The sequence below is a fragment of the Vicugna pacos genome, chromosome 29 (assembly GCF_048564905.1).
Source record: "Vicugna pacos chromosome 29, VicPac4, whole genome shotgun sequence".
Taxonomy (NCBI): Eukaryota; Metazoa; Chordata; class Mammalia; order Artiodactyla; family Camelidae; genus Vicugna; species Vicugna pacos.
Window position 1 is genome coordinate 12,401,490 of NC_133015.1, and position 20,498 is coordinate 12,421,987.

At 37.6% G+C, this 20,498-nt stretch overlaps 1 protein-coding gene across 12 annotated transcripts in view; it reads left to right on the forward strand.

Moving 5' to 3' along the window:
• STAU2 (staufen double-stranded RNA binding protein 2) overlaps window positions 1-20,498 on the forward strand; it is a 248,593-nt gene that overhangs the window by 124,790 nt on the left and 103,305 nt on the right. For all 12 annotated transcript variants that reach the window (XM_006202410.4, XM_015237707.3, XM_072951789.1 and 9 more), the window contains one exon: window positions 11,924-12,231. In XM_006202410.4, coding sequence (XP_006202472.1) covers window positions 11,924-12,231 — 308 coding nt within the window. The remainder of the gene's footprint in view (window positions 1-11,923; window positions 12,232-20,498) is intronic.

Consider the following 20,498-nt stretch of genomic DNA (forward strand, 5'->3'; position numbering starts at 1 on the left):
ATACCTCCCCCTTCATGGATCTTGTCTTTGGTGTTATATTTAAAAAGGCATCACCATACCCAAGGTCATGTAGATTTTCTCATATGTTATCTTCTAGGAGATTTATCGTTGTGTATCTTACTTAGGACTATGAGTTTTGTGAACGGTGTAAGGTCTGTGTAACCTGTGGTTAGATTAATTCTTTTACATGTGGGTGTCCAGTTGTCCCAACACGATTTGTTGAAGAGACTGTCTTTTTTCCGTTGTATTGCCTGTGTTCCTTTGTGAAAGATCAATTAACTGTATTTATGGGGGTCTGTTTCTGGGCTTGCTCTTCTATTCTCTTGGTCTATTTGTCTATTTTTTCATCAAATACCACATTATCTCAATTACTGTCTCTTTATAGTAAGTCTTGAAGTCAGGTAGTGTCAGTCCTCCAACTTTGTTCTTCACCTTTGATACTGTGTTGCCTATTATGGGATTTTTGCCTGCGTGTATCAACTTTAGAATCAGTTTGTCAATATCCATAAAATAAATAATAAAATAACTTGCTGGGATTTTGATTTGGATCAAAATTGAAGTCTATAGGTCAAGTTGGAAAGAACTGAAATCTTGAAAATATTGAATCTTTTTATCCATGAACATGGAATATCTCTTCACTTATTTAGTTTTTCTTGATCTTGTTCATCAGAGTTTTGTAGGTTTCTTCATGTATGTCTTATACATATTTTGTTAGATTTATACCTAAGTATCTCATTTTTGGTGGGTGCTAATATAAATCATACTGTGTTTTTAATTTTAAATTACACTTGTTCATTGTTGATATGTACGATATTTACTATTTTTAAATTTTATTTTATTACTTTTTTATTGTGATAAAAAACACGTAACATGAGAACTTCCCTCATAACGCATTTTTAAGTGTACAATACAGAATTGTTAGCTGTAAGCACAGCATTGTACAGCACACCTCTAGAACTTTTTTCATCTTGCATGACTGAAACTGTAATCATTGAACAACTCCCTATTTCCCCCTCGCCACAGTTCCTGGCAACTACTGTTCTACTTTGGGTTTCTATGAGTTTGACTACTTTATATACCTCATATGTATGAAATCAAGTAGTTTTGTCCTTCTCTGACTGGCTTATGTCACTTAACACCATCTCCTCAAGGTTCATTCATGTTGCTGCAGATGATGGGGTTTCATTCTTTTTTATAACTAAATAATATTCTACTGTGTGTGTGTGTGTGTGTGTGTGTGTATGTGTATACACACAGAGATATATATATACACCACATTTTCTTTATCCGTTCAGCCATTGTTGAATTACTTCCACTTCGTGACTATTGTGAATAATGCTGTAATGAACATGAGAGTACAAATATCTCTTTGAGATCATGTTTTCAGTTCTTTTGGGTAAATATCCTAAAGTGGGATTGCTGTTTCATGTGATAGTTCTTTTTGTAATCTTTTGAGGTAGCTCCAGCGATAGTGGCTACACCAATTGTATTCCCACCAACAGTGCACAGGAGTTCCAGTTTCTCCATATCTTTGTCAACACTTATCTCCGTTTTGTTAAAATAATGAGCATCCTACCAGATGGCAAGTGATACTTCATTGTGATTTTGTATTTGTGTTTTTCTGATCACTAGTGATGTTGAGCATTTTTTCTTATCTGTTGACCATGTATGTCATCTTTGAGGAAATGTCTATTCTTTCTAAAAAATGTGTCTTTGCCCATGTAGATATCCAGATTTCCCATTTGTTAAAGAGACTGTTCTTTCCTCATTATGTAGGCTTGGTACTGTTGAAGATTAGTTGACCATATATGTGTGGCTCTCTAATCTGTTCAGTTGGTCTGTATGTCTGTATTTATGCTAGTACCCTAGTGTTTTGATTACTATAGCTTTGTAATATATTTTCAAATCAATAAGTATGATGCCCCCAGCTTTATTCTTCTTTCTCAAAATTGACTTGGGTATTCAAGGTCTTTTGTAGTCCATATAAATTTAAAAATTTTTTAAATTTCTGTAAAAAATGCCTCTGGGATTTAGTTAGGAATTGCATTGAATCTATAGATTGTTTTGGTAGTATGACCATTTTAATAGCATTATATTTCACAGTCCATGAACACAGGTTCTCTTTCCATTTATTTGTTTTCTTTAATTTCTTTCAGCAGTGCTTTATAATTTTCAGCATAAAAGTTTTTACCTCCTTAGTTAAGATAATTCCTGAATATTTTATTCTTTTTGATACTATTATAAATGTAATTGTTTTCATAATTTCTTTTTCAGATTGTTTATTGTATAGAAAAACAACTGATTTTTGTGTGTTGACTTTATACTTGCTACTTTGCCAAATTCATTTATTCTAACAGATTTTTTGTGTGTGGAATCTTTCATGTTTTCTACATAGAAGATGATATAATCTACAAATAGAGATAATTTTACTTCTTCTTTTCCAACATGCATGCCTTCTATTTCTTTTTTTGCCTAATTGCTCTGGTTAGAGCTTCCGGTATTTGTTGAATAGAAGTATCGGAAGTGGGGATCCTTGTTGCCTTGTTCCTGGTTTTAGAGGAAAAGCTGAACTGTTTTTGTGATGTTCATTTTTCTTGCACAATGATACCTTTGATGTCACCTCTCAGAGGGAGCATCTTCAGCAGCTCATTCTCACATGGATGACAGATTTAGTAGGGCTCTTTTTCCCTACTGTTAGCTGATCTCTGTTAAGCTTTCTGCATCTGTTGGTATAACTCATAGCTGCTAGGATCCACTAATTGCTGGCATATAGCCCTTTTGTTTTCTTGGTTATAAATTGTTCTCATTATGATTTAATTAAATTTGGATTATAAATTACCCTTTTCAGGATAGTTTTTTGAGGCCAGTATTTCAGATTTGTTCTGACCCCAAGGGCAGTCTTCTTAGCTGTCTCTTTCCCTGGTTCTTTCTGGGAAATTAGCGGGTTTACATTGTAACTTGCTGTACTTTTCCTGAAGCTACCAGACTCCACTGAGCTGCTTACTGCCAAAATCTCCAGAGTTTTCAGGAGTGTCCTTAGGCTTGAACTTCCTGTCCATTTCAAATAAAGTCAGTCCCTTTGGGAAAGCATCAGAGCTCTGTTCTTATGGACTACCTCACCTCTGGGCAGAATTTCTGAGTCACGGTTCCAGAGTGGGGACGGGGTCAGTGGCCTACTTCCCTGAGAGTGGCTCCCTTGCTTTGTGGGCAGGGGAGGGAGTCTCTGGTATTCTTGGTTTGCCTTTCCTGACATGAACTTCCATCCCGTGAGCAAACTGAGGAGAGGGCTCTGTGTGTGTGTGTGTGTGTGTGTATTCTTTTCTCAGATTCTTTTCCATTATAGGTTATCACGAGATATTAAGTATAGTTCCCTGTGCTGTGCAGTCCCAGCGCTGACCCCTTACTAAAACTCTGAGCAAGTCACATAACCTCTCTGTGCCTCAGGGCCTTCAGCTGTAAGATGGGGCTCATCACAATCCCTGCTTCGTAGGGTCATCGTGAGGGTTACTGAGCTGTGTATGTAAAGCCTGCTCTCTGGGGAGGACTGTGTGAGTCTTAGCTGTGGTTACTTCCGTTTTGTGTGCCCTCTGTAACGGGTGCTCAGGACGCTGGCAGAGGAGTGTGGAGCGGTGCTGGAGCTGCTGTGCCACACTTCTTGGTGTGTGTCTCTTGCTGAGAGATTGGTCATTTGTGTCCTGCGGCAAGTTTACATAATCCATTTTTCAGTATTTTTTACAGTCTTAGGGAAATAGTCGCCAACGGATTTTTTCTGTGAAGAAAGATAACTAAAGATAACTAAAACCATGTTCATTTACCAGCAATGTTTTTATCCCATTTGAATAAACTAAATAAACTAACAGTCAGACATGACTCATTATCTTCACAAGCTGCTCTCAAACTTCATTACCACTGCAAAAGTTCTGCCTCAGGAGAAATATTCACAGTTCTGTCTTAATTGAAAATGTTGAGCCTTGAACACAATTCTTCTCCATAAGCCAAACTATGTGAGACCTTCTTTATTATTAAGATGAATGGTGAGTTTATTCACCACATTCAGGTTCTTGTTTATTATCATTGAATACTTTTTACTTTTCTCTTTTACAGAAAAAAATAACAGTTCAACCCTGGGTTTGAAAACCCTGCCGAGCCCCTTTCCTTGGCTAAGCTGGTGCACATTTGTGTAGCAGAACAAGCATTGCCCAGCTCATTTCAAGCTTGGTTCCGTATAAAAAATGAATATTCATAAAACCTTTTTGTTGCTGTTATTGTTCTTTTTGTTTTTCTAAAGAAAATTGATCATTTGCCATTTTGTTGACCCCCCCACCCCCACCCAGTCACACAGCTGATACAGGCCAGGCGCAGTCGCTGGTAGGTGAGCTGGCTGCCGCGGCGCGTGGTGTCCCGCCGGGGCTCCGCCCGGGGGCTCCGTCTTTGCGGGCAGGACCGCACCAAGCGCTCTTCCCTCTTGGTACTGCGCTTGCCACAAGCCTTGCATATCTTCCAAAAAGTTCTTCGTCAGTAATTTTATTCATAAGCATTCACCAAATTAACAACTTACCACATACATCATGTTAAATGTAGCCCCCAAACCCCTATAAAATCCACAAATTAACAAAATTAGTGCTTTCATCCAACTCTAAGGGCAAGAACAAGGTTAATTTTCACCACTGATTTAAGTTATGCTTTTTAAGCACATTAAAATACATCATTTTGCTCATTGGTTCAGTAATGACTCTTATTTAAGTGTAGCTGTTTCTTTTAATCTAGACCGTTTTAATCTCATCTAGACCATGAGATGTGACCAGATTTTTGCCAAGTTGAGACTTTACCTTCCAAGGTGATTCTGAGACTGACCTGAAAAAGAAACTTCTAACAAATTATTCACCTGTTTGTTTTATTTTTTCATTGTATTGCTCTTAGTCAATATTTTCCTTTTTCAGTTTAGTTTTCAGAAGTTTTCTTCAAATTTTGTATTATTAACTTAATTAGCTTAAAATTAGGCAGAACCAGGGACCCAAGGCCCTTGGCTGGAAGACCAGATGGATATTGAGCTGTGTGGGAAAGGAGAGGTTAGGTCCCATAAAAATAGCCACCTGTTCCATTGCATCTCAACAACCAGGCTATGGGAAGAGGAGATTTCTGAGATCCTAACAGCCTGACAGCTTGGATTGTCTACCCCTGCACTCCAGGAGAACAACTGTAGTAGTCCAGTAGCTTCCTTCTTGGGTCACATATGCTCTCACCTAATAAATGACCTCAAGCTTCCCTGACAAAGATTAGAACCCCAGCCCTGGGACCCACACTCCCATCAGGATCTCCCTTACTTTCACGGAACCAAAGGTCAAGCAGCCAGAGACTGGGGAGCCAGGGCTGCACACGAGGTGAGGCAGTGGTCAAAGTTGCAGACTCGAGGAGAACACATTGCCATGCCTGCTTTTCCTCAGGGCTGCATCTGGGACCAGTGCCACCTCTAGGATCAGTGCCACCGGCCTCTCCACCTTGATGTCTCACACTGCCTTGTTCTAGGGCCTCTGTAAAGGGAGAGGCCCAGAGCAGCAAAACAGTGCTTTCATGTAATTGGGGATTTAAAACTTTTTTAAGTTGTAGAAATGGTACAGAGAGGTGGTGTGTACCCATCACTCAGCTTCTCCCAGTGGTGACATATTACATGATTGTAGTACATGATCAAAACCAGGAAACTGATGTGGGTACAATACAGTGAACTAGACTACAGACCTTGCTTGGATTTTGTGAGTTTTCATATAAATGATTTTTTAAAAAGTCATTATCAAACTGATAAATTTTGCTGTTCTGGCTCATCCTTTTCTTAAATTTCCTGTTTTGAGCCAGCAGTTCATTTTCTAGGTTTTAAGAATTTTTTTAATTGTAATTTTTTTTTGAATTTTAAAGATAAGGTTTATTGAACAGGTTAGAAAGATTTTGTCACCATCAAGACACACAAATTTAATGAATAGCAAATGCTAGGAAAGGTGGACTTTTACCAACAGGAAAGCAGTCACATAACATATTTATACCTGGCTGCCACTTGAAACTTTAGACAAAAGAAGATTGGGGAAAAAAGACTCATTAAGAATCTATTTTGCCAGTAGCAACCAACTAACTCTTCAGATATCCAGTTCTAAATTAGCAGGCACACATTTCCCAAAAAATGGGTGTGTTTTAAGATAATTGATGCCAACCAGGAAGCAGGACTTGACTTCTGACATAGTACTAAACAAAATGTCTATCTGATCAAAGAAGGAATAAATTTCTGAGGCATCAGCTTTCAAAACATACAAATAATTGATTTTCTTCTTAAATTTTGATAAATCATCCTTGATGGTATATAGAACTAGTCTACCCACATATGCTAAATCTCAATCAGAAGAAGCCACCACCATTTCTGCTCTTTCTCTCATTTACCAAAGTATTTTACCTCTATATGAATTATAATTTTTCTGTTATGAAAAACTCACCATGACAGGAGTAGGGAGTATTGTTGGGTATTTTGAGTATTTATAAACAAAACTTTTTGTCCAACAGTATTGTGGCAAGAATTCAAGCTGACTTATGGAAACACACAGTAAGATTTTTCTCACAGAGCTTGGGTATAAAAAATGACAAGTTAAAAATTGTGCTGAACACTGGAATTTGACACAACATTGTAAAATGATTATAAATCAATAAAAATGTTAAAAAAATGACAAGTTCATTTTATGAAGCAGTAGCTCTGCACTCATTCCATGGACTCGCAGAGAAATCCCTGTTTGTAGACTGGCATTAATCACTTGTACCAGGGAAGTAGTGTTACCTTTTTTGCTACGTTGGCTTGCGCTGTTGTTCTGATACCCCTGATACCACTTATTACTCATCAGCATTTGTGTTCTTCAGCCTCCCTGGAAGAGTCCTGACATTAGTGAATATCGAAAGGCAAGGGTCCACTAAGTTTGCTTATCAGTGCGTGTGATAAAACCTTTTAGAAGATCTCAATTCACAGTGTTCTCTATGACTCCTCCAGTAGGAACTAGAGCTCCACGAAAATGCTGCTGGAGGCTTTGCGGGCCAGAATGTTTATGTATCCATTTGCAGGAAGCAGAAACCTAGTGGGAAAAACAAGTAAAATGGTCCCCATGGCTTGGTGTTCTTCATGTATAAGCGTCACAGTCCCTGGCAAGTTTGGGCTTCTGAAGTCCTGTGTGTACATCAAACAATTCATGGAGATTTTGGTGAGGCCGTCTCTGGAATACTTAGGACAACCATGACGACGTGGATCAGCTGTGGAGCCAATCTGGGCACACCCCAGCCAGGGAGTTTACTTCCTGGATTTCACCTGCATGTTTGGAACTGGCTGGACATTGCGTTTTGTTCCCAACTTGGTCTTTTAGGATTCCATTTAATGTACTGATTAGGTATCCAGGCTCTCGTGACAGACACCTGGAGTTAAAAATCCAGCATCGCTACTCATTATCCATACAGCCTTGGCTGTTTCATGACTTTTCTGTGCTTCAGTTTTTTCATCTCTAATGTAAAGAAATAAAAACCCACTTCATATGGTGGTTGTGGGGATTAAAGGAGATAATGCATGTAAAGTGCTAGATTAGTGCCAGTCTTGTGTCTGGTGTAGCCGTGTGCGGTGGTTACAGATCGACAGCACTAGGATGGGAGCATCAAAGGCACAATCCAGGACGAAGGATTGATGATGGGAGAATGGGTTTGGGACACCTGCAGATGGAGGGTGACTATGACCGATGTAACAAGCCTGAGGAAGGGAATGCCTTCCATGTCCATGAGCAAAACTGAGGTCAGAACCAACAGGGAAGAAAGGCATGTGACCAAGGTGGTCACGTGAGAAAAAGTTTGCGCGGTGATCAGTTAGGATAACAATGAGGTGTTGAAGTGGCAGAAATGATTCAGAATAACTAAACCTGGTTGTTTCTACAGAAGTGTGGAGAAACAAGTTTAGTCGCACACTGCTAATGGAAGTATAAATTGATATAGTTTTTCAGGAGGCAGTTGAAAGTCCTTAAATATGCATCCCCTAAATTCCTCTTTGATTCTACTTTTAGGTCTTGACTCTACTGAAAAGTGACTTAAATTTACAACAGAAGGATCCTATGTGAATTGTGACTAATCCATAGACTCTGTTACAATGCTCACGTTGAAAATCATTTGATAGTTGACCATATAAATCCACAAGTATCTTTACACCCTTTCAATGACTATTATATTAGTTGAGCTCTGTAGAAAGGAATCTTCTTTATTTATGAAGGAAAGTCAGTGCAGGCATTACTGCAGAATAAGGGAGCCTGAACTCTGCATGAGTTCTTATACTGTGATGTAATGCCTCTCTTGAGTGTTGGGGGAGCATTTTTGTTGCTTTCTAATATTGCTGTTGGCAGCCCATTACTGCTGTATAATAACAGTGCTGAAATAATGCTGTTAGTTTCTTGATTTCTTAAGTTGAGTCTAGAATTTAGAGTCACACATTAAGTTATTCTTTAAATAAGAATTAACTTTTGGTATCTGTGCAGCTAGTGAAAAAATATGACATTTCACTTAATCAAATTGGCAAATATTTTTACAACTTTGTTGAGGTACAATTGAAGTGCAGTAAATTCCACATCATATGTACAGTTTGATCAGTGTTGACATAGTTTTTACTGGACTTCTGATACCAAATGTATAGAGATCTTTTTGCCCCTACCAACCAATTCTCCAACTTTCCAGGCACTAATAGGGTGTCCTACAGTTCAGTTCTGACACTGCCTGGAATTAGTGCAGGACCCCCCCCCCCCAGGGTAAGGGCTCAGTCCCACAAGATGCCCCACTTGAGATACCAGTCGTAAGTCCCATGTTGCCACCTGTCCTCCTGACCAACTGGCTTTAAATTCAAGGGTTTCCCACAACCCCCTTCTCAAGTTCGATAATTTGCTAGAACAGCTCACAGGATGCAGAAAGATACTTACTATCACTGGTTTATTATAAAGGATATAAAATGAAAAGCCAGACAAAGAGGTACACAGGAAGAGACCCAAAAAGGTGTAGAGCATAGAGGCTTCTGTTCCCATGGAGTTGGGGAGCACCCTGCTCCCAGCATATGGATGTGTTTGAAACTCAGAAGCTTTCCAAACCTCATCATTGATGGGGTTTTGTGGAGTTCTGTTCCATAGGCATGAGTGATTAAACCATTGGCTATTGATGATCGAACTCAGGGGCTAAAAATACATTTGTTCCTATTTTGGTATTGGATATTATTATTAAAAAATCTTCACCACTTTCTACGCTAACAGAGAGCAGTGGCAAAGATTTTTTTTAAATAATATCCAATACCAAAATAGGAAAAAGAAACTTTCATATATTAATACAGAAGTGTGGCATTGGGACAGCTATTGGAGTTGTACCAACTTGGAGCAATTTGTTAGTGTCAAAAAACTTACATGCATGTTCTTTGAACTAGCAGCTCTGCTTCTAAGTTAAAGAAGTCAATTTTCATGTAAATAAGGGTTAATTTCCAAAAAAAAAGTGTATTGTTGTTTTAATTGCAAAAAAGGAAACAAATTAGATGTCCAACAATGCAGAATTGTCTGAGGAAACAATTCATATAATGAAATTTTAAGCTTTAAAATTATTAGTAGAAGCATGTTATTCTGTAAACAACAAAAGGATCATGTGGTATTTCTGTGTCTTAACTTATATTTCAAAGTTAACAAGTGTAAAGGAAAAAGGACTAAAAGTATGTTTTTAAAGCAAAATATTAAAAGTAGTTTCCTCTGGCTATCTGTACTTTTTCCCAATGTATATGTTTTCTTTTTAAAATTTTTATTGAAATTTCTTCCTGATTATAAAGCCAACACAAAGGCATAAAATAAATCCATAAAATAGAATTGCTATATTATTTTAAGCTCTATAAATTATTTTTTAAAAACAACTCTGGTATGTTTTAATGCCATTGGGATCAAGTCCCCTGGAGCTTGGCCCCTTCTTGCCTCCCACTTCACCTTTTGACAGTTTCCACCTCCCTCTTTCTGCTCGAGAGTTGAGGTTCCCTGGAGCACACTGCTGACCCCTGCATTTGCTCGTGTCTCCCTCTGCCTTCAGTTCTCTCCTTCCTTGGCCTGATTCCTCTCATCCCTTGAAATCTGCTGTCAGTATCATCTGTCTCCAGGAAGCCTTTCCCGAGCTCCGAGTGCTTCTCGGATTGCCTTCCGGATTGCCACTGCTCCCTAACCCATCTCTGCAGGGGCACTTCCCACATTCTGTTACCCATCTCTTTCAGTTTCCTCTCCCAGGGACAAAGTGTGTGACTTGAGTCAGGACAGTATTCGTTAGTACCTGGAACCTAGCGGTAGGAGCTTAACTGTGGGGTGTGTGCATGTGCGTGTGTGTGACCGAGCAGTGGAAATAAAGATCTGATGGCCTCCAACAGGCCAGAGTGTTGGAAGAAGTGTGCCTATATTTGCACGACTGGAGCGTGGCTCTTCCTGAAGATCTTAGTAGATGAGGATAGAGAGGTGAGGGAGCCAGATTGTTAAGGGCTTCCTAAGTCATCTTAAAGAGTTTGATTTTATAGCTCAAGGGATGAGGAGCCAGTAAAGACTTTAAAGTAAAAGAATGGCTAGCCTTAGCAGTTCCCAAAGTGTTAGGTGTTATTAATGTTATTTGAAAAGCCTGGGTATAAAATAAATTTGGGAAATCCTGGTTTGAATAGATTTGTGTTCTTTTGGACTTCTTGGAGTCTTTGCTTTGCTAGTGTACATTTTTAATCCTCCAAAAGGGATGTTTATGTGTAATATCATTTGCATTATTTCCTATATTTAATTTATCATGGAACCATTGTATATGGGGACTATGTTACAGAATCCATTTTGGGAAATAGATACTGGGGGGACTAGTAGCCATGAAACCTCTTAGTGAGGGTCACAGTAGCCCGGGCGAGAAACACTGAGGGCCTGAATCAGGAAGTTAACGGGGGAACCGGGAGGAGCAAGACCAAGGGAATTAAGTTGTGTCTGTCAGAGCACATTCGCCAAAAGTGGTGATTTATCAGGAAGCGTAAAAGATAATATCATGATTTGAGGGTTGTTAATACCTAATCCACATATGTTAGAACAAGCAGCGTGAAATGTGGTTTGAAACATCCCTGAGACAGGTAGTAGTCAAAGGAAAGTGCTTTTATATGCCTGCGGCCCCACCAACGGATGGCACAGGCCCGGGCTCACTCCTCTTGGTAACAGAACCTGGGTATGGCCTGGCCTGGCCTGAACTAGTGCACTTGATGACGCAGAGACAGATTGAGTCGAAGATGGTTGCCAGGAGCCTCGGTTGAGCAACTGAGCAGATAGATAGCGGTACCATAATGGGATAAGCCAGATAGACAGTTTGGGGAAGAAGATGCTCTGTCACTTTGTGACACGTTCATGAGGTAGAGTTGACAGTGGGACATCCTTGTGGAGAGAACACCAGTGGGCCACTGGATATGTGAGTTTGTTCCTCAGACGGTTTGGACTGATCCAGCCTTCGTTTTACCTACTGTGGCTCACTTGCTGCATATGTTAGGGATTTTGTGTCTCTTATGAGATCATAAAATATTAAATTGCAGGGTAAAGTCCATGCACATTCCTAACCTTATCCCCCATTGTACTTCCACACGTCAGTTAGCCCTGTTCCTCCGCAGCTTGCCTACCACATACACTTTGCCCGAAGTCACTTTTGTGGATTTCTTAAACTAATGATTTTAGGCGTATTGAAACATACGAACAGGAGACTGCAGTTGCCTCTGCAAGTTTGGGGAAGACGCTCGATGGACAGTGTCTCATTGCTTTGTCACCGTACCAAGTGAAATCCTTGCATTAATAATGCTATAACATGTTTCTGTTTCAATTATTTTAAGTGTAATAACAATGTCCCTTTATTTTACTTATAGCTCCAAAAGGAATTCTTCATTTGTCTCCTGATGTTTATCAAGAGATGGAAGCCAGCCGCCACAAAGTAATCTCTGGCACTACTCTAGGCTATTTGTCACCCAAAGATATGAACCAACCCTCAAGCTCTTTCTTCAGTATATCTCCCACATCGAATAGTTCAGCCACAATTGCCAGGGAACTCCTTATGAATGGAGCACCTCCTACAGCTGAAGCCATAGGTTTAAAAGGAAGTTCTCCTACTCCCCCTTGTTCTCCAGTACAACCTTCAAAACAACTGGAATATTTAGCAAGGATTCAAGGCTTTCAGGTATGAATTAAAAGCAAAAACAAGAAAACAAAGCAATTCATTAGCCCCAGATCCTCCATCTCTATCCATCAGAAAGCTCATTCTTGCCTGCTGGTGTAACTTGTATGCCACTTACGTTGAAAATGATTAGGAACACGGAGGACAGAAAAACGAACCATATGCACATGCCTCATGTAAAAATTTTTTCATTCTCTCCAATAATTCTCTTGCTGCCTGGCTCTCCTCCATTTCCTTCTTCTTCTTTTTTTTTTTTTTTTCTTTTTTACATTTTTCATTCTCTGTTGTGTCTTTCTGGTTGGTCTTGATTGGGTGCATCTGTTCTCTCACTCTCTTCCACAAACAAAAATTTTGCCTTAATACATTTGGTATTAGTATTTAGCACTAAGTTCTCCCTCATTTTACAGTAAGGTTGAGTTTTTCTAATGATGATTTTAGTTTCATAGCAGTTTTGAATTTGGCATTCTATTGTTAGTGGTGATTCAGGTATACCATTAAGGTACAACGTCCTCGAAGTCTATTATCTTAGGAGTTAATTAAACATGATGTTAGAACAATAATAAATGCTTTCTAGTTGTTTGAGGCATAAAACATATATTGTTTTACTGGATCGTGTTTGAACCATCTGGGATGGTACCTGCCTCGGATGATACCAACAATTCTGTTTCACTGGGCAGTCTGAAACTGGCTTATAGTCCACTTGTTGTGTGCGTGAATTTGGAGATGGAAACTTTTTTTCCTTATTTATTCTTTGTTCCCTCAGATTTCACTATTTTTACCCCCTTTTCCATCTTAGTCTTATTCCTTAAGACCAGCAGCTGTAATTTCCTTTAGAAATGCTCTAGAAGATCTGTATTGTGTAGAATGATCATGTATTTATAAAAATTTTACAAGTTTAGGTATAAGAGAGAAGATCATGTGTTTTGGGGAGTCTTTTGCATGTTGTTTTTGTTTGTTTGCCTTTACAGAAACCTGATTCTTTCAAATCTATTGCCAGGTAGTCATTAGTGTTTTTAATTAGGCTATTAATTATGAACTCTAAAAAGCTGTTACCAGTTGTTGGCTCTGTCACCTGAAATTTTAAACACTTAATTTAAAACTTAAAATTTTAGAACTCGTTTCTGTTGTTTACCTTAAGAATAACAACGAATCCCTGTTTAAAATAAAACAGTGGTTCATACAGTTAAAGTACTGGAAAAAAAACTAAGCAGTTTTTAATTCTATCTATAATCTGCAAAGGATGAACTAGAAATAAACTGTAATGAAAAGGAACTCAGTTTACTTACAAATCCAGTCACTGAGAAGTGTCTGAGAGTTACACTGCATTTGCATTTTTATGGAAACGAAGCACAAGTTGCATTCAACTCACAACTGCTTTTTTGCTTGGAGATGTTATCATGGTGGATGTTGTTTTGCTGCCAGAAGAACTACGTACATTTTTGAATTTATATTTATTTGTTAATTCCTGGCAATGACAACAACTGTAATTTAAAAATACATTTCCTTTAGTCAAAATGTAGAATCTGTTTTCCCTACATCTGGGCTGACTACTCAGCTCCCCCCCCCCCCTTTTTTTTAAGCTTAATGCTGAGTTAATATACTCTTATTTATGGACAAGTTAAACATTTCCAAATTTGTGTCCTGTGATTTTTACATACTAATGAATATAACAGATGGTTTTAAAACATTATGACGCTTCTTTGGTCAAATGAGCTTGGTGTTGTTATGAAATATTGTGTCGCTGACGGACGGCAACCTGCAGCTGTGGGTGAACAGAATGTCCGTGGGAAATGGCTTCCTGTGCCGTCAGGTACACAGCACATCCTCATAATGTCGCGGTAGAAGAGTCTTTGTGGTTAAGAGTTTTAAAGCCTATTTCTTTATAGGTAACTTTCTCAGGTATATTTACCTGGTAAAAAAAAACATGTAGATTGCTCTGTTTCTTAAATGCTTTAATTGGACTGTAGTTTAGAAATTATAGGGCCAGCTTGTTATCAATTACATGCTGTTGTGTTATTTTTATTTCTAGAATTTAAGGACTATAATAAATTCCTTTTCTGTGTTTCTAGGTTAGTGCTTCTACAATTTTGTTATTGCACACTGAATAGATATTATTGCTTACGGAATATTGTATAAACTCTTCTCTGGCCTTCTGTGCCCATTGACATTTGATTTAAGCCTACCAGAGCCATTGTATGTGACAGCTATATTGTATTACAAAGTAAAAAATATATCAGTGTACTGAAAACTAAGTTGTTTTAACTTTTAAATTTTTTTCATTATCCACTCTTTAACTGAAATTTATAAATTACAGAAAGCTTATTTGCTCACCAGAATGTAGGTATTAAGCTCACATCCTTTTGCTTAAATCTACAAAATAATTAAAATTATTATACAATTAAAGTTATTATTAATAAAGCTCACTTCCCAGGTCAGAATATGACTGAACTCTTGCACATTCTCAGTAATTCTTTTATCCTTGCTTGGACTCCCCTAAAGTTTTTATCATTGCATTTTAGATGCAAGCTTTTGGATCTCTATCAAAAGTGAATACTTATTTCTTTGAAATTTTATTGAGTGCATTTTTAAATATCCTCTTTTAGAACCTGAATATTCTTATTGATTTATTGTTTTTTAAGAAAAAAAATTCTTGTATCAACAGTTCTGTGAACCTCAGACTTTGCACAGCTCAGTCAGTATGCTTCTATAATGTCTATGCATTTCATAAAAATTCAATTGAAATATAGTTAAACCATAGCATTCAGGGTTCCTGGTGCATTCTTTGATACCTTTTAATTATAATGCCAGAATGTTTCAAAATCATTCAACTTTTTAAAGAAAATTATTATGGAGGAGACATTTTTGAAATGCTGTGCATTCGAACTGAAGTAGAAGACTGTTTTGTTGTGTTATAATTTACATTTTTCTAAGTTTTTGCATCTATCATATGCTCTTCCATACTTATTATATTAGAAATTTCTTTGTATAATTAAATATAAGCAGCACCATTGTTTAAATGAGCCATTAGAAAAACAATTAGATTGGAAATTAAAATGAATTGTTTTAGTAAATTCTCCTTTCTTGATGGATTTAATTTTAACTTTCTAGTCTGTGCCCCTCCTTGCGATTGTCATCCATTGAACAGCGTTGTGTTCGAAATCTTCAGAGTAAAATATGATAAACTAGATTTGTTTTTCTCACATGAAGAAGTAAAGAAGCACTTCGTTGGTATCTTAGTTAAACTATAATTAGTTTATTTTATAAAATTCAAGGAGTGTTTAAAGGGGGGCTTTTCATTATCGTGAGTTTTAGGTGTTGTGTCGTTTTTAGCAAGAAGAGAATGTCAGTAGAAGGCTTAGAAATATCTATTTAAATTTAAAACTTTCTTTTCAAATACAATTCAAACATAATACATTTCAACTATGTCTCCTGTTTTGAAGTTTAACATGGTTATAGCAGGCTTCTTTTATAGGTTATGGGCTTTCTTTAAGTATTTATTTTTGATATGTATGACGTACAGCGTATTTTAATATGACCTCAGTATAGATTACATTGAGGTGGGGCTTGGCCAATTTGAGAATCAACCTTTTTCCTTTCTCTTTTTTCTTATCTTCCCTATACCTCACTTTTTGTAATACATATATTTATCATTAAAGTGGCTATTTGCAGTAGCTTTTTTTTTTTTTTGAAGAATGGGGGATCCATGTTTTTTTGAAGACCAATATAAATAAAATTTTGTAGATTTCTAATAGGAAAATATGGAGAAAGATATAATGCTTCTCCACTTAGAAATAAGTTTCTAATTTGTCCTTGAAACATAACTTATACCATGTCACTTCTGAGCCCAAATTTTCTTCTATACTGTTACACAATGGCTGTAAAAGTGATGAGAAATTATTCAGAGTACAGTGAGCAAAATACATTTAGAGGTTTGGTGTGGGGTCAGGAGATTCTGCTCTAATTTATAGTTACTTCTTAAAAATCTCTCTCGGATTTAGCATGTACTGTTTTCCAAAGATCTTGGAGAAACTGGAAGAATTCTCCTGAAGCCTTGGTTTTCCTATAGTGACCCTAAAATGCAGGTTTATTCTTCAGATAGGCAGCCCACATTCACGCAAACTGACTTCCTGGCTTTGGTTTCTTTAGGCCTTGATATATTTGTCCAAACCACCAAGGGTATGCATACTACACATTACATAACTGTACTCCATACAGACCAGTAGAATTACAGATCAGCTCACTTTGCTGAAACTTCCAACTCTTTAGAGAAGAACATTACAGTTGAAGAAAGAAATCCTGATGCATATAAAAGCATACTGTGATGAGTAACAGTAGTACAGGTAAGAATCAAGCAGGCCTTGAGTAAAACAGTCCATTATTACTGCATAAACTATGCCCTAACATTGTATGTGGATCTGAAATGAGCCAGCATGGTGTAGGAAAAAATGGCCGCCGTCACGTGTCACACCCAAGTAGAAATATCTGTAGCCTTTTCCATTTGTATCAGAAGAGATTTCAACCCATAATTAGCACTCTATCTGGCATTATTTGAAAATCAGTAATTAATCATTTCTTCAAACAATTTGAAGAAAAGGAAATTGTTTTTCATCTAAAGGTGAATTTCATGTCCTCTTGCTAGAAAAGGTTGGTGATGATGTGATAGTTTTCCTTTGTAACTGAAGATTAATTGTAGTACCCATCAGGTGCCTTCTTGTTGGGCTGGTATCCAGACATCCATGTTCATTCTAAGTCATGTTGAAATTACCTATTTCCTTCTCTACAGCATTCAGCCATGGCTGAGATTTTTCTCATGAATCACAGCGTTTAAAATTTCAAATGTATTACTCTCTTCTTACCCAGGACAGCCCTGGAGAAAGAGAACAGTATGTGGAATACTGCATGTAAAGAATTTCTGCACACTGAGAAAACTACTCTAACATACCAGAGGCATTAGGAGATATATGCGTAAACAAGGAAATGAAACTAATGTTTATTGACTGCCTTGTTATGTATCAGATAGTGAAGGACGCATTACATACATTGTTTTATGATGCAGCACAAGTGCCTGGCACACTTTTGCTTTTTCCTTACAAATATTTATTTTCTTTTAAACCAAACGTGTATAGTAATTGGAGCCTCATCCTAAAGGTAGGACTGGTGTCCATGGTAGTCCATGGTCTTCTGGATACTGTTTTGGTTTAGTCATAGATTTCATCAGTAAATTTATTTATGCCTTCCACTGTATACACACATGAGTCTGAGTCATTTAAGAATTCTCTTTTGAGCTGGAAGGAGCTTTAGATTTTATTCAAAGACATAATTTGGTTATGTAAGTACACATTTGAGAGACTACACAAATAAAACATCCTATTAGTAATGCAGTTTACTCATTTCCACATATAGAATTATTAGTTAATTTTAAACCCTGGCATAATTTAGGTTTAAGAAAGTTCTGCTATCGTAACATGGTCACATCAAAAAGCAGATTTAGGCGGGGGAGGGTATAGCTTAGTGGTAGAGTGCATGCTTGACTTGCATGAGGTCCTGGGCTCAATCCTCAATATCCCCCCATTAAGGTAAATAAATAACAATCTACCCCCCCCCAAAAAGACTAAAAAGAAAAAAAAGCAGGCTTAACTGTCAAAGATAAGAAATATTTGAAAAACTTCTTAAATGTCTTTATCCGTAATATTGTCATTGTTTAAGTATAAGAAAAATTCAGAATCGAGTCCTATAGTGAAATGTCTGAGAAAACAAGGACTATTGTTGGAAGATGATACGAAGTTCCCAGCTTCAGAAACTCTTATTAAGAAAAAAATAGTAGATAATACATTAGGAATAGTTTTTGATAATTTCAGTATGTATGTGAAGAATTGAATGGATATAAAGTTAATTCGGCTATAGCGTATCATTGCATTGAATACTGGAATTGATTTAGCTGAACAGCAGGAAATGGAACATTTACTTATTCACTCTGGGCAAATACTTAAGAAGTACCTATGCATGCCGGGTAGCATACCACGCAGTGGGCACAGGAAGAGTTATGGTCAAATTGGGGACAGACAGACAGGAAAATGAAACCAATATATAGAAGACTAGCCACTGCCACCATTGAGTCCTGGCTCCAGGGATCAGTGTTTGAACATTACATAAGCATTTGATAAATAAAATAAATAAAATAAAATATTTGTAGCACACTGCAGGGAATAACATACGCAGTGCCTGTGCCACATAGCAAGTGTTGTCGTAGGTGTAATACGGCACGTGTTCACTGGAGGTGTGATTGTTTATGGTAAATAAGAAGAAAAGGAATTGCAGGCAGAGGAAGCCAAGTATTCAGGACATAAAAGGGCCTGGTGTTTCAGGAAATGCTTACAGTTCAAAGTGGAAGTGGTGGGCAGGGAGGCTGAAAAAACGTGTGTGTGTGTGTGTGTGTGTGCGCGCTGCTGGGAATTTGAGTTTAGCTGTTAGGCAGAGACCACCAACTTATTTTTTAGAAGGTAGTGGTTTTGTAATTTAGATAGTTCTCTAAGCAATGTGAAGGGGGAACTAGACAAAAAAGAGAAAGATTGGTTGCAGAAAGACCAACTAGAGTGATTTTGCACAAATGCAGTAGAAAAATAACTGAGATTGATTTGAGGCAAAACTAACGGTCATTGCGGAGTGGGGCCGAGGTGCAGGTGTCCACAGTACAGTCGAGAGAATTCATTGATCTCTTGCATCAGCTTCTGTGAGGTTGCTTTCACTGGCCTGGTCAGGATGGAAGCTAGATTTAAATGCGTTGAAGATAGAGACTATTTGAGGATAAATTCATTCAAGAATTTGAGAATAAAGTAAAGTAGGAAGGTAGTATGAATGTGACCTGTTTTAGGAAAGACTATATTTTTAGTGTGAATGTGATGAATATACTTAAAGAAGGTTAATGAGTTCCATTTTAAACATGGTTAATTTGAATTGCCTGTGGGACTTTCAGAGGCACTTAACTTGTCCAGTAAGCACTTGTAAATGGGTCTGATGATCAGCAGGAGAGGGTAGGAGACAGAGATTGGGGAGTCATCGGTATACAGATGTAATTAAAGCCATAGAAGTAAAGGCTGACCAGGGAAAGTGGGCGAAGTCCTGGGAAAGATTCTCGATAAATACTAACAATGTAAGGGATTCGTTCATTTATAAAGTCAACTGAAATACATTGAGCACCTGCCACGGGCTGGGTGCACTTGTTCCCTGTAGGGGAATTGGGTTACCTCCTTCCAGTCTGGCAAGAGTAGAAGTCTAGGCTCCCCAATTGACCTTTGCTGATGGGGGTGAGGTGTGCGTCTGCCAGTTTTTCCATGGTATTCAGCTGGAGTAGGGCAGTTATTGTCTAAACAATTTCTGTCTTGCCAAGTTATTCCTTTTCTGGCCCTTTGGTTAGAGAGAGCAGGCTTTCTGGAGGCTTTCCCCCACCCCATACTTATTGGCATTCCCAGGATACTAAATATTCTAACATCCAGTCCAGGTTGTATAAGACAAAAAGAAAATGCAGAAATTCACCACTCTGTTGTTTTTTTGGGTCTTGAAATCCTTACCTTGTCTTCTTCTTTCTCACCACCTTTCTGAGTCCTTTTATGTTTGTTTTATGTATGATATCAAGAGCTTTTACTTACACTTAATGGAAAGAATAGAGAAAAGTAGATCTCTTTCATTTTGTCTGGAAGCAGAAGTCATAAATAGTCTTTTCATCATGAATGTAATTTTAATTACAAACTTACTATGTTCCTAAAATCTGTAATTCCTGAGGAGAAGGCAACATATTCTAGTATTTTTGTAAAAAAAAAATTAAGTGTCATTATGAATTAAACCAGTATGTAATGAGAAGACTTACAAGGTCTTGTCTTTGATACCCATTTTTTGAAGCGATAGTTAATACAGCAGAATTCTAACACATGAGAAGTGGTAGAATTGGTTGACCCTCTTGGCAGAGTATTTTGCATTAGTTTAACTTTGGTGGTATACTGAGTGCCCATGTAACTAATTTTTCTTTGACCTTGGAAAAAATTTTCCTTGTTAAAAAGTTATTTCTTTGCAAAAACCTATAGATGTTAAAGTAGCTTGTTTTACGTTTATAAATGGATGTGTGTGAGTTTATCAAAACATGAGTATGAACTACAGAAGAGGAAGGCTCCTCTTCTGGTAGCTGTGTAATTGACTGTTAAAAATCACTTAGTCTTTTCTTTTCTTTTCTTTTCTTTTCTTTTCTTTTCTTTTCAACTTAGTGTTTTCTTTTGATG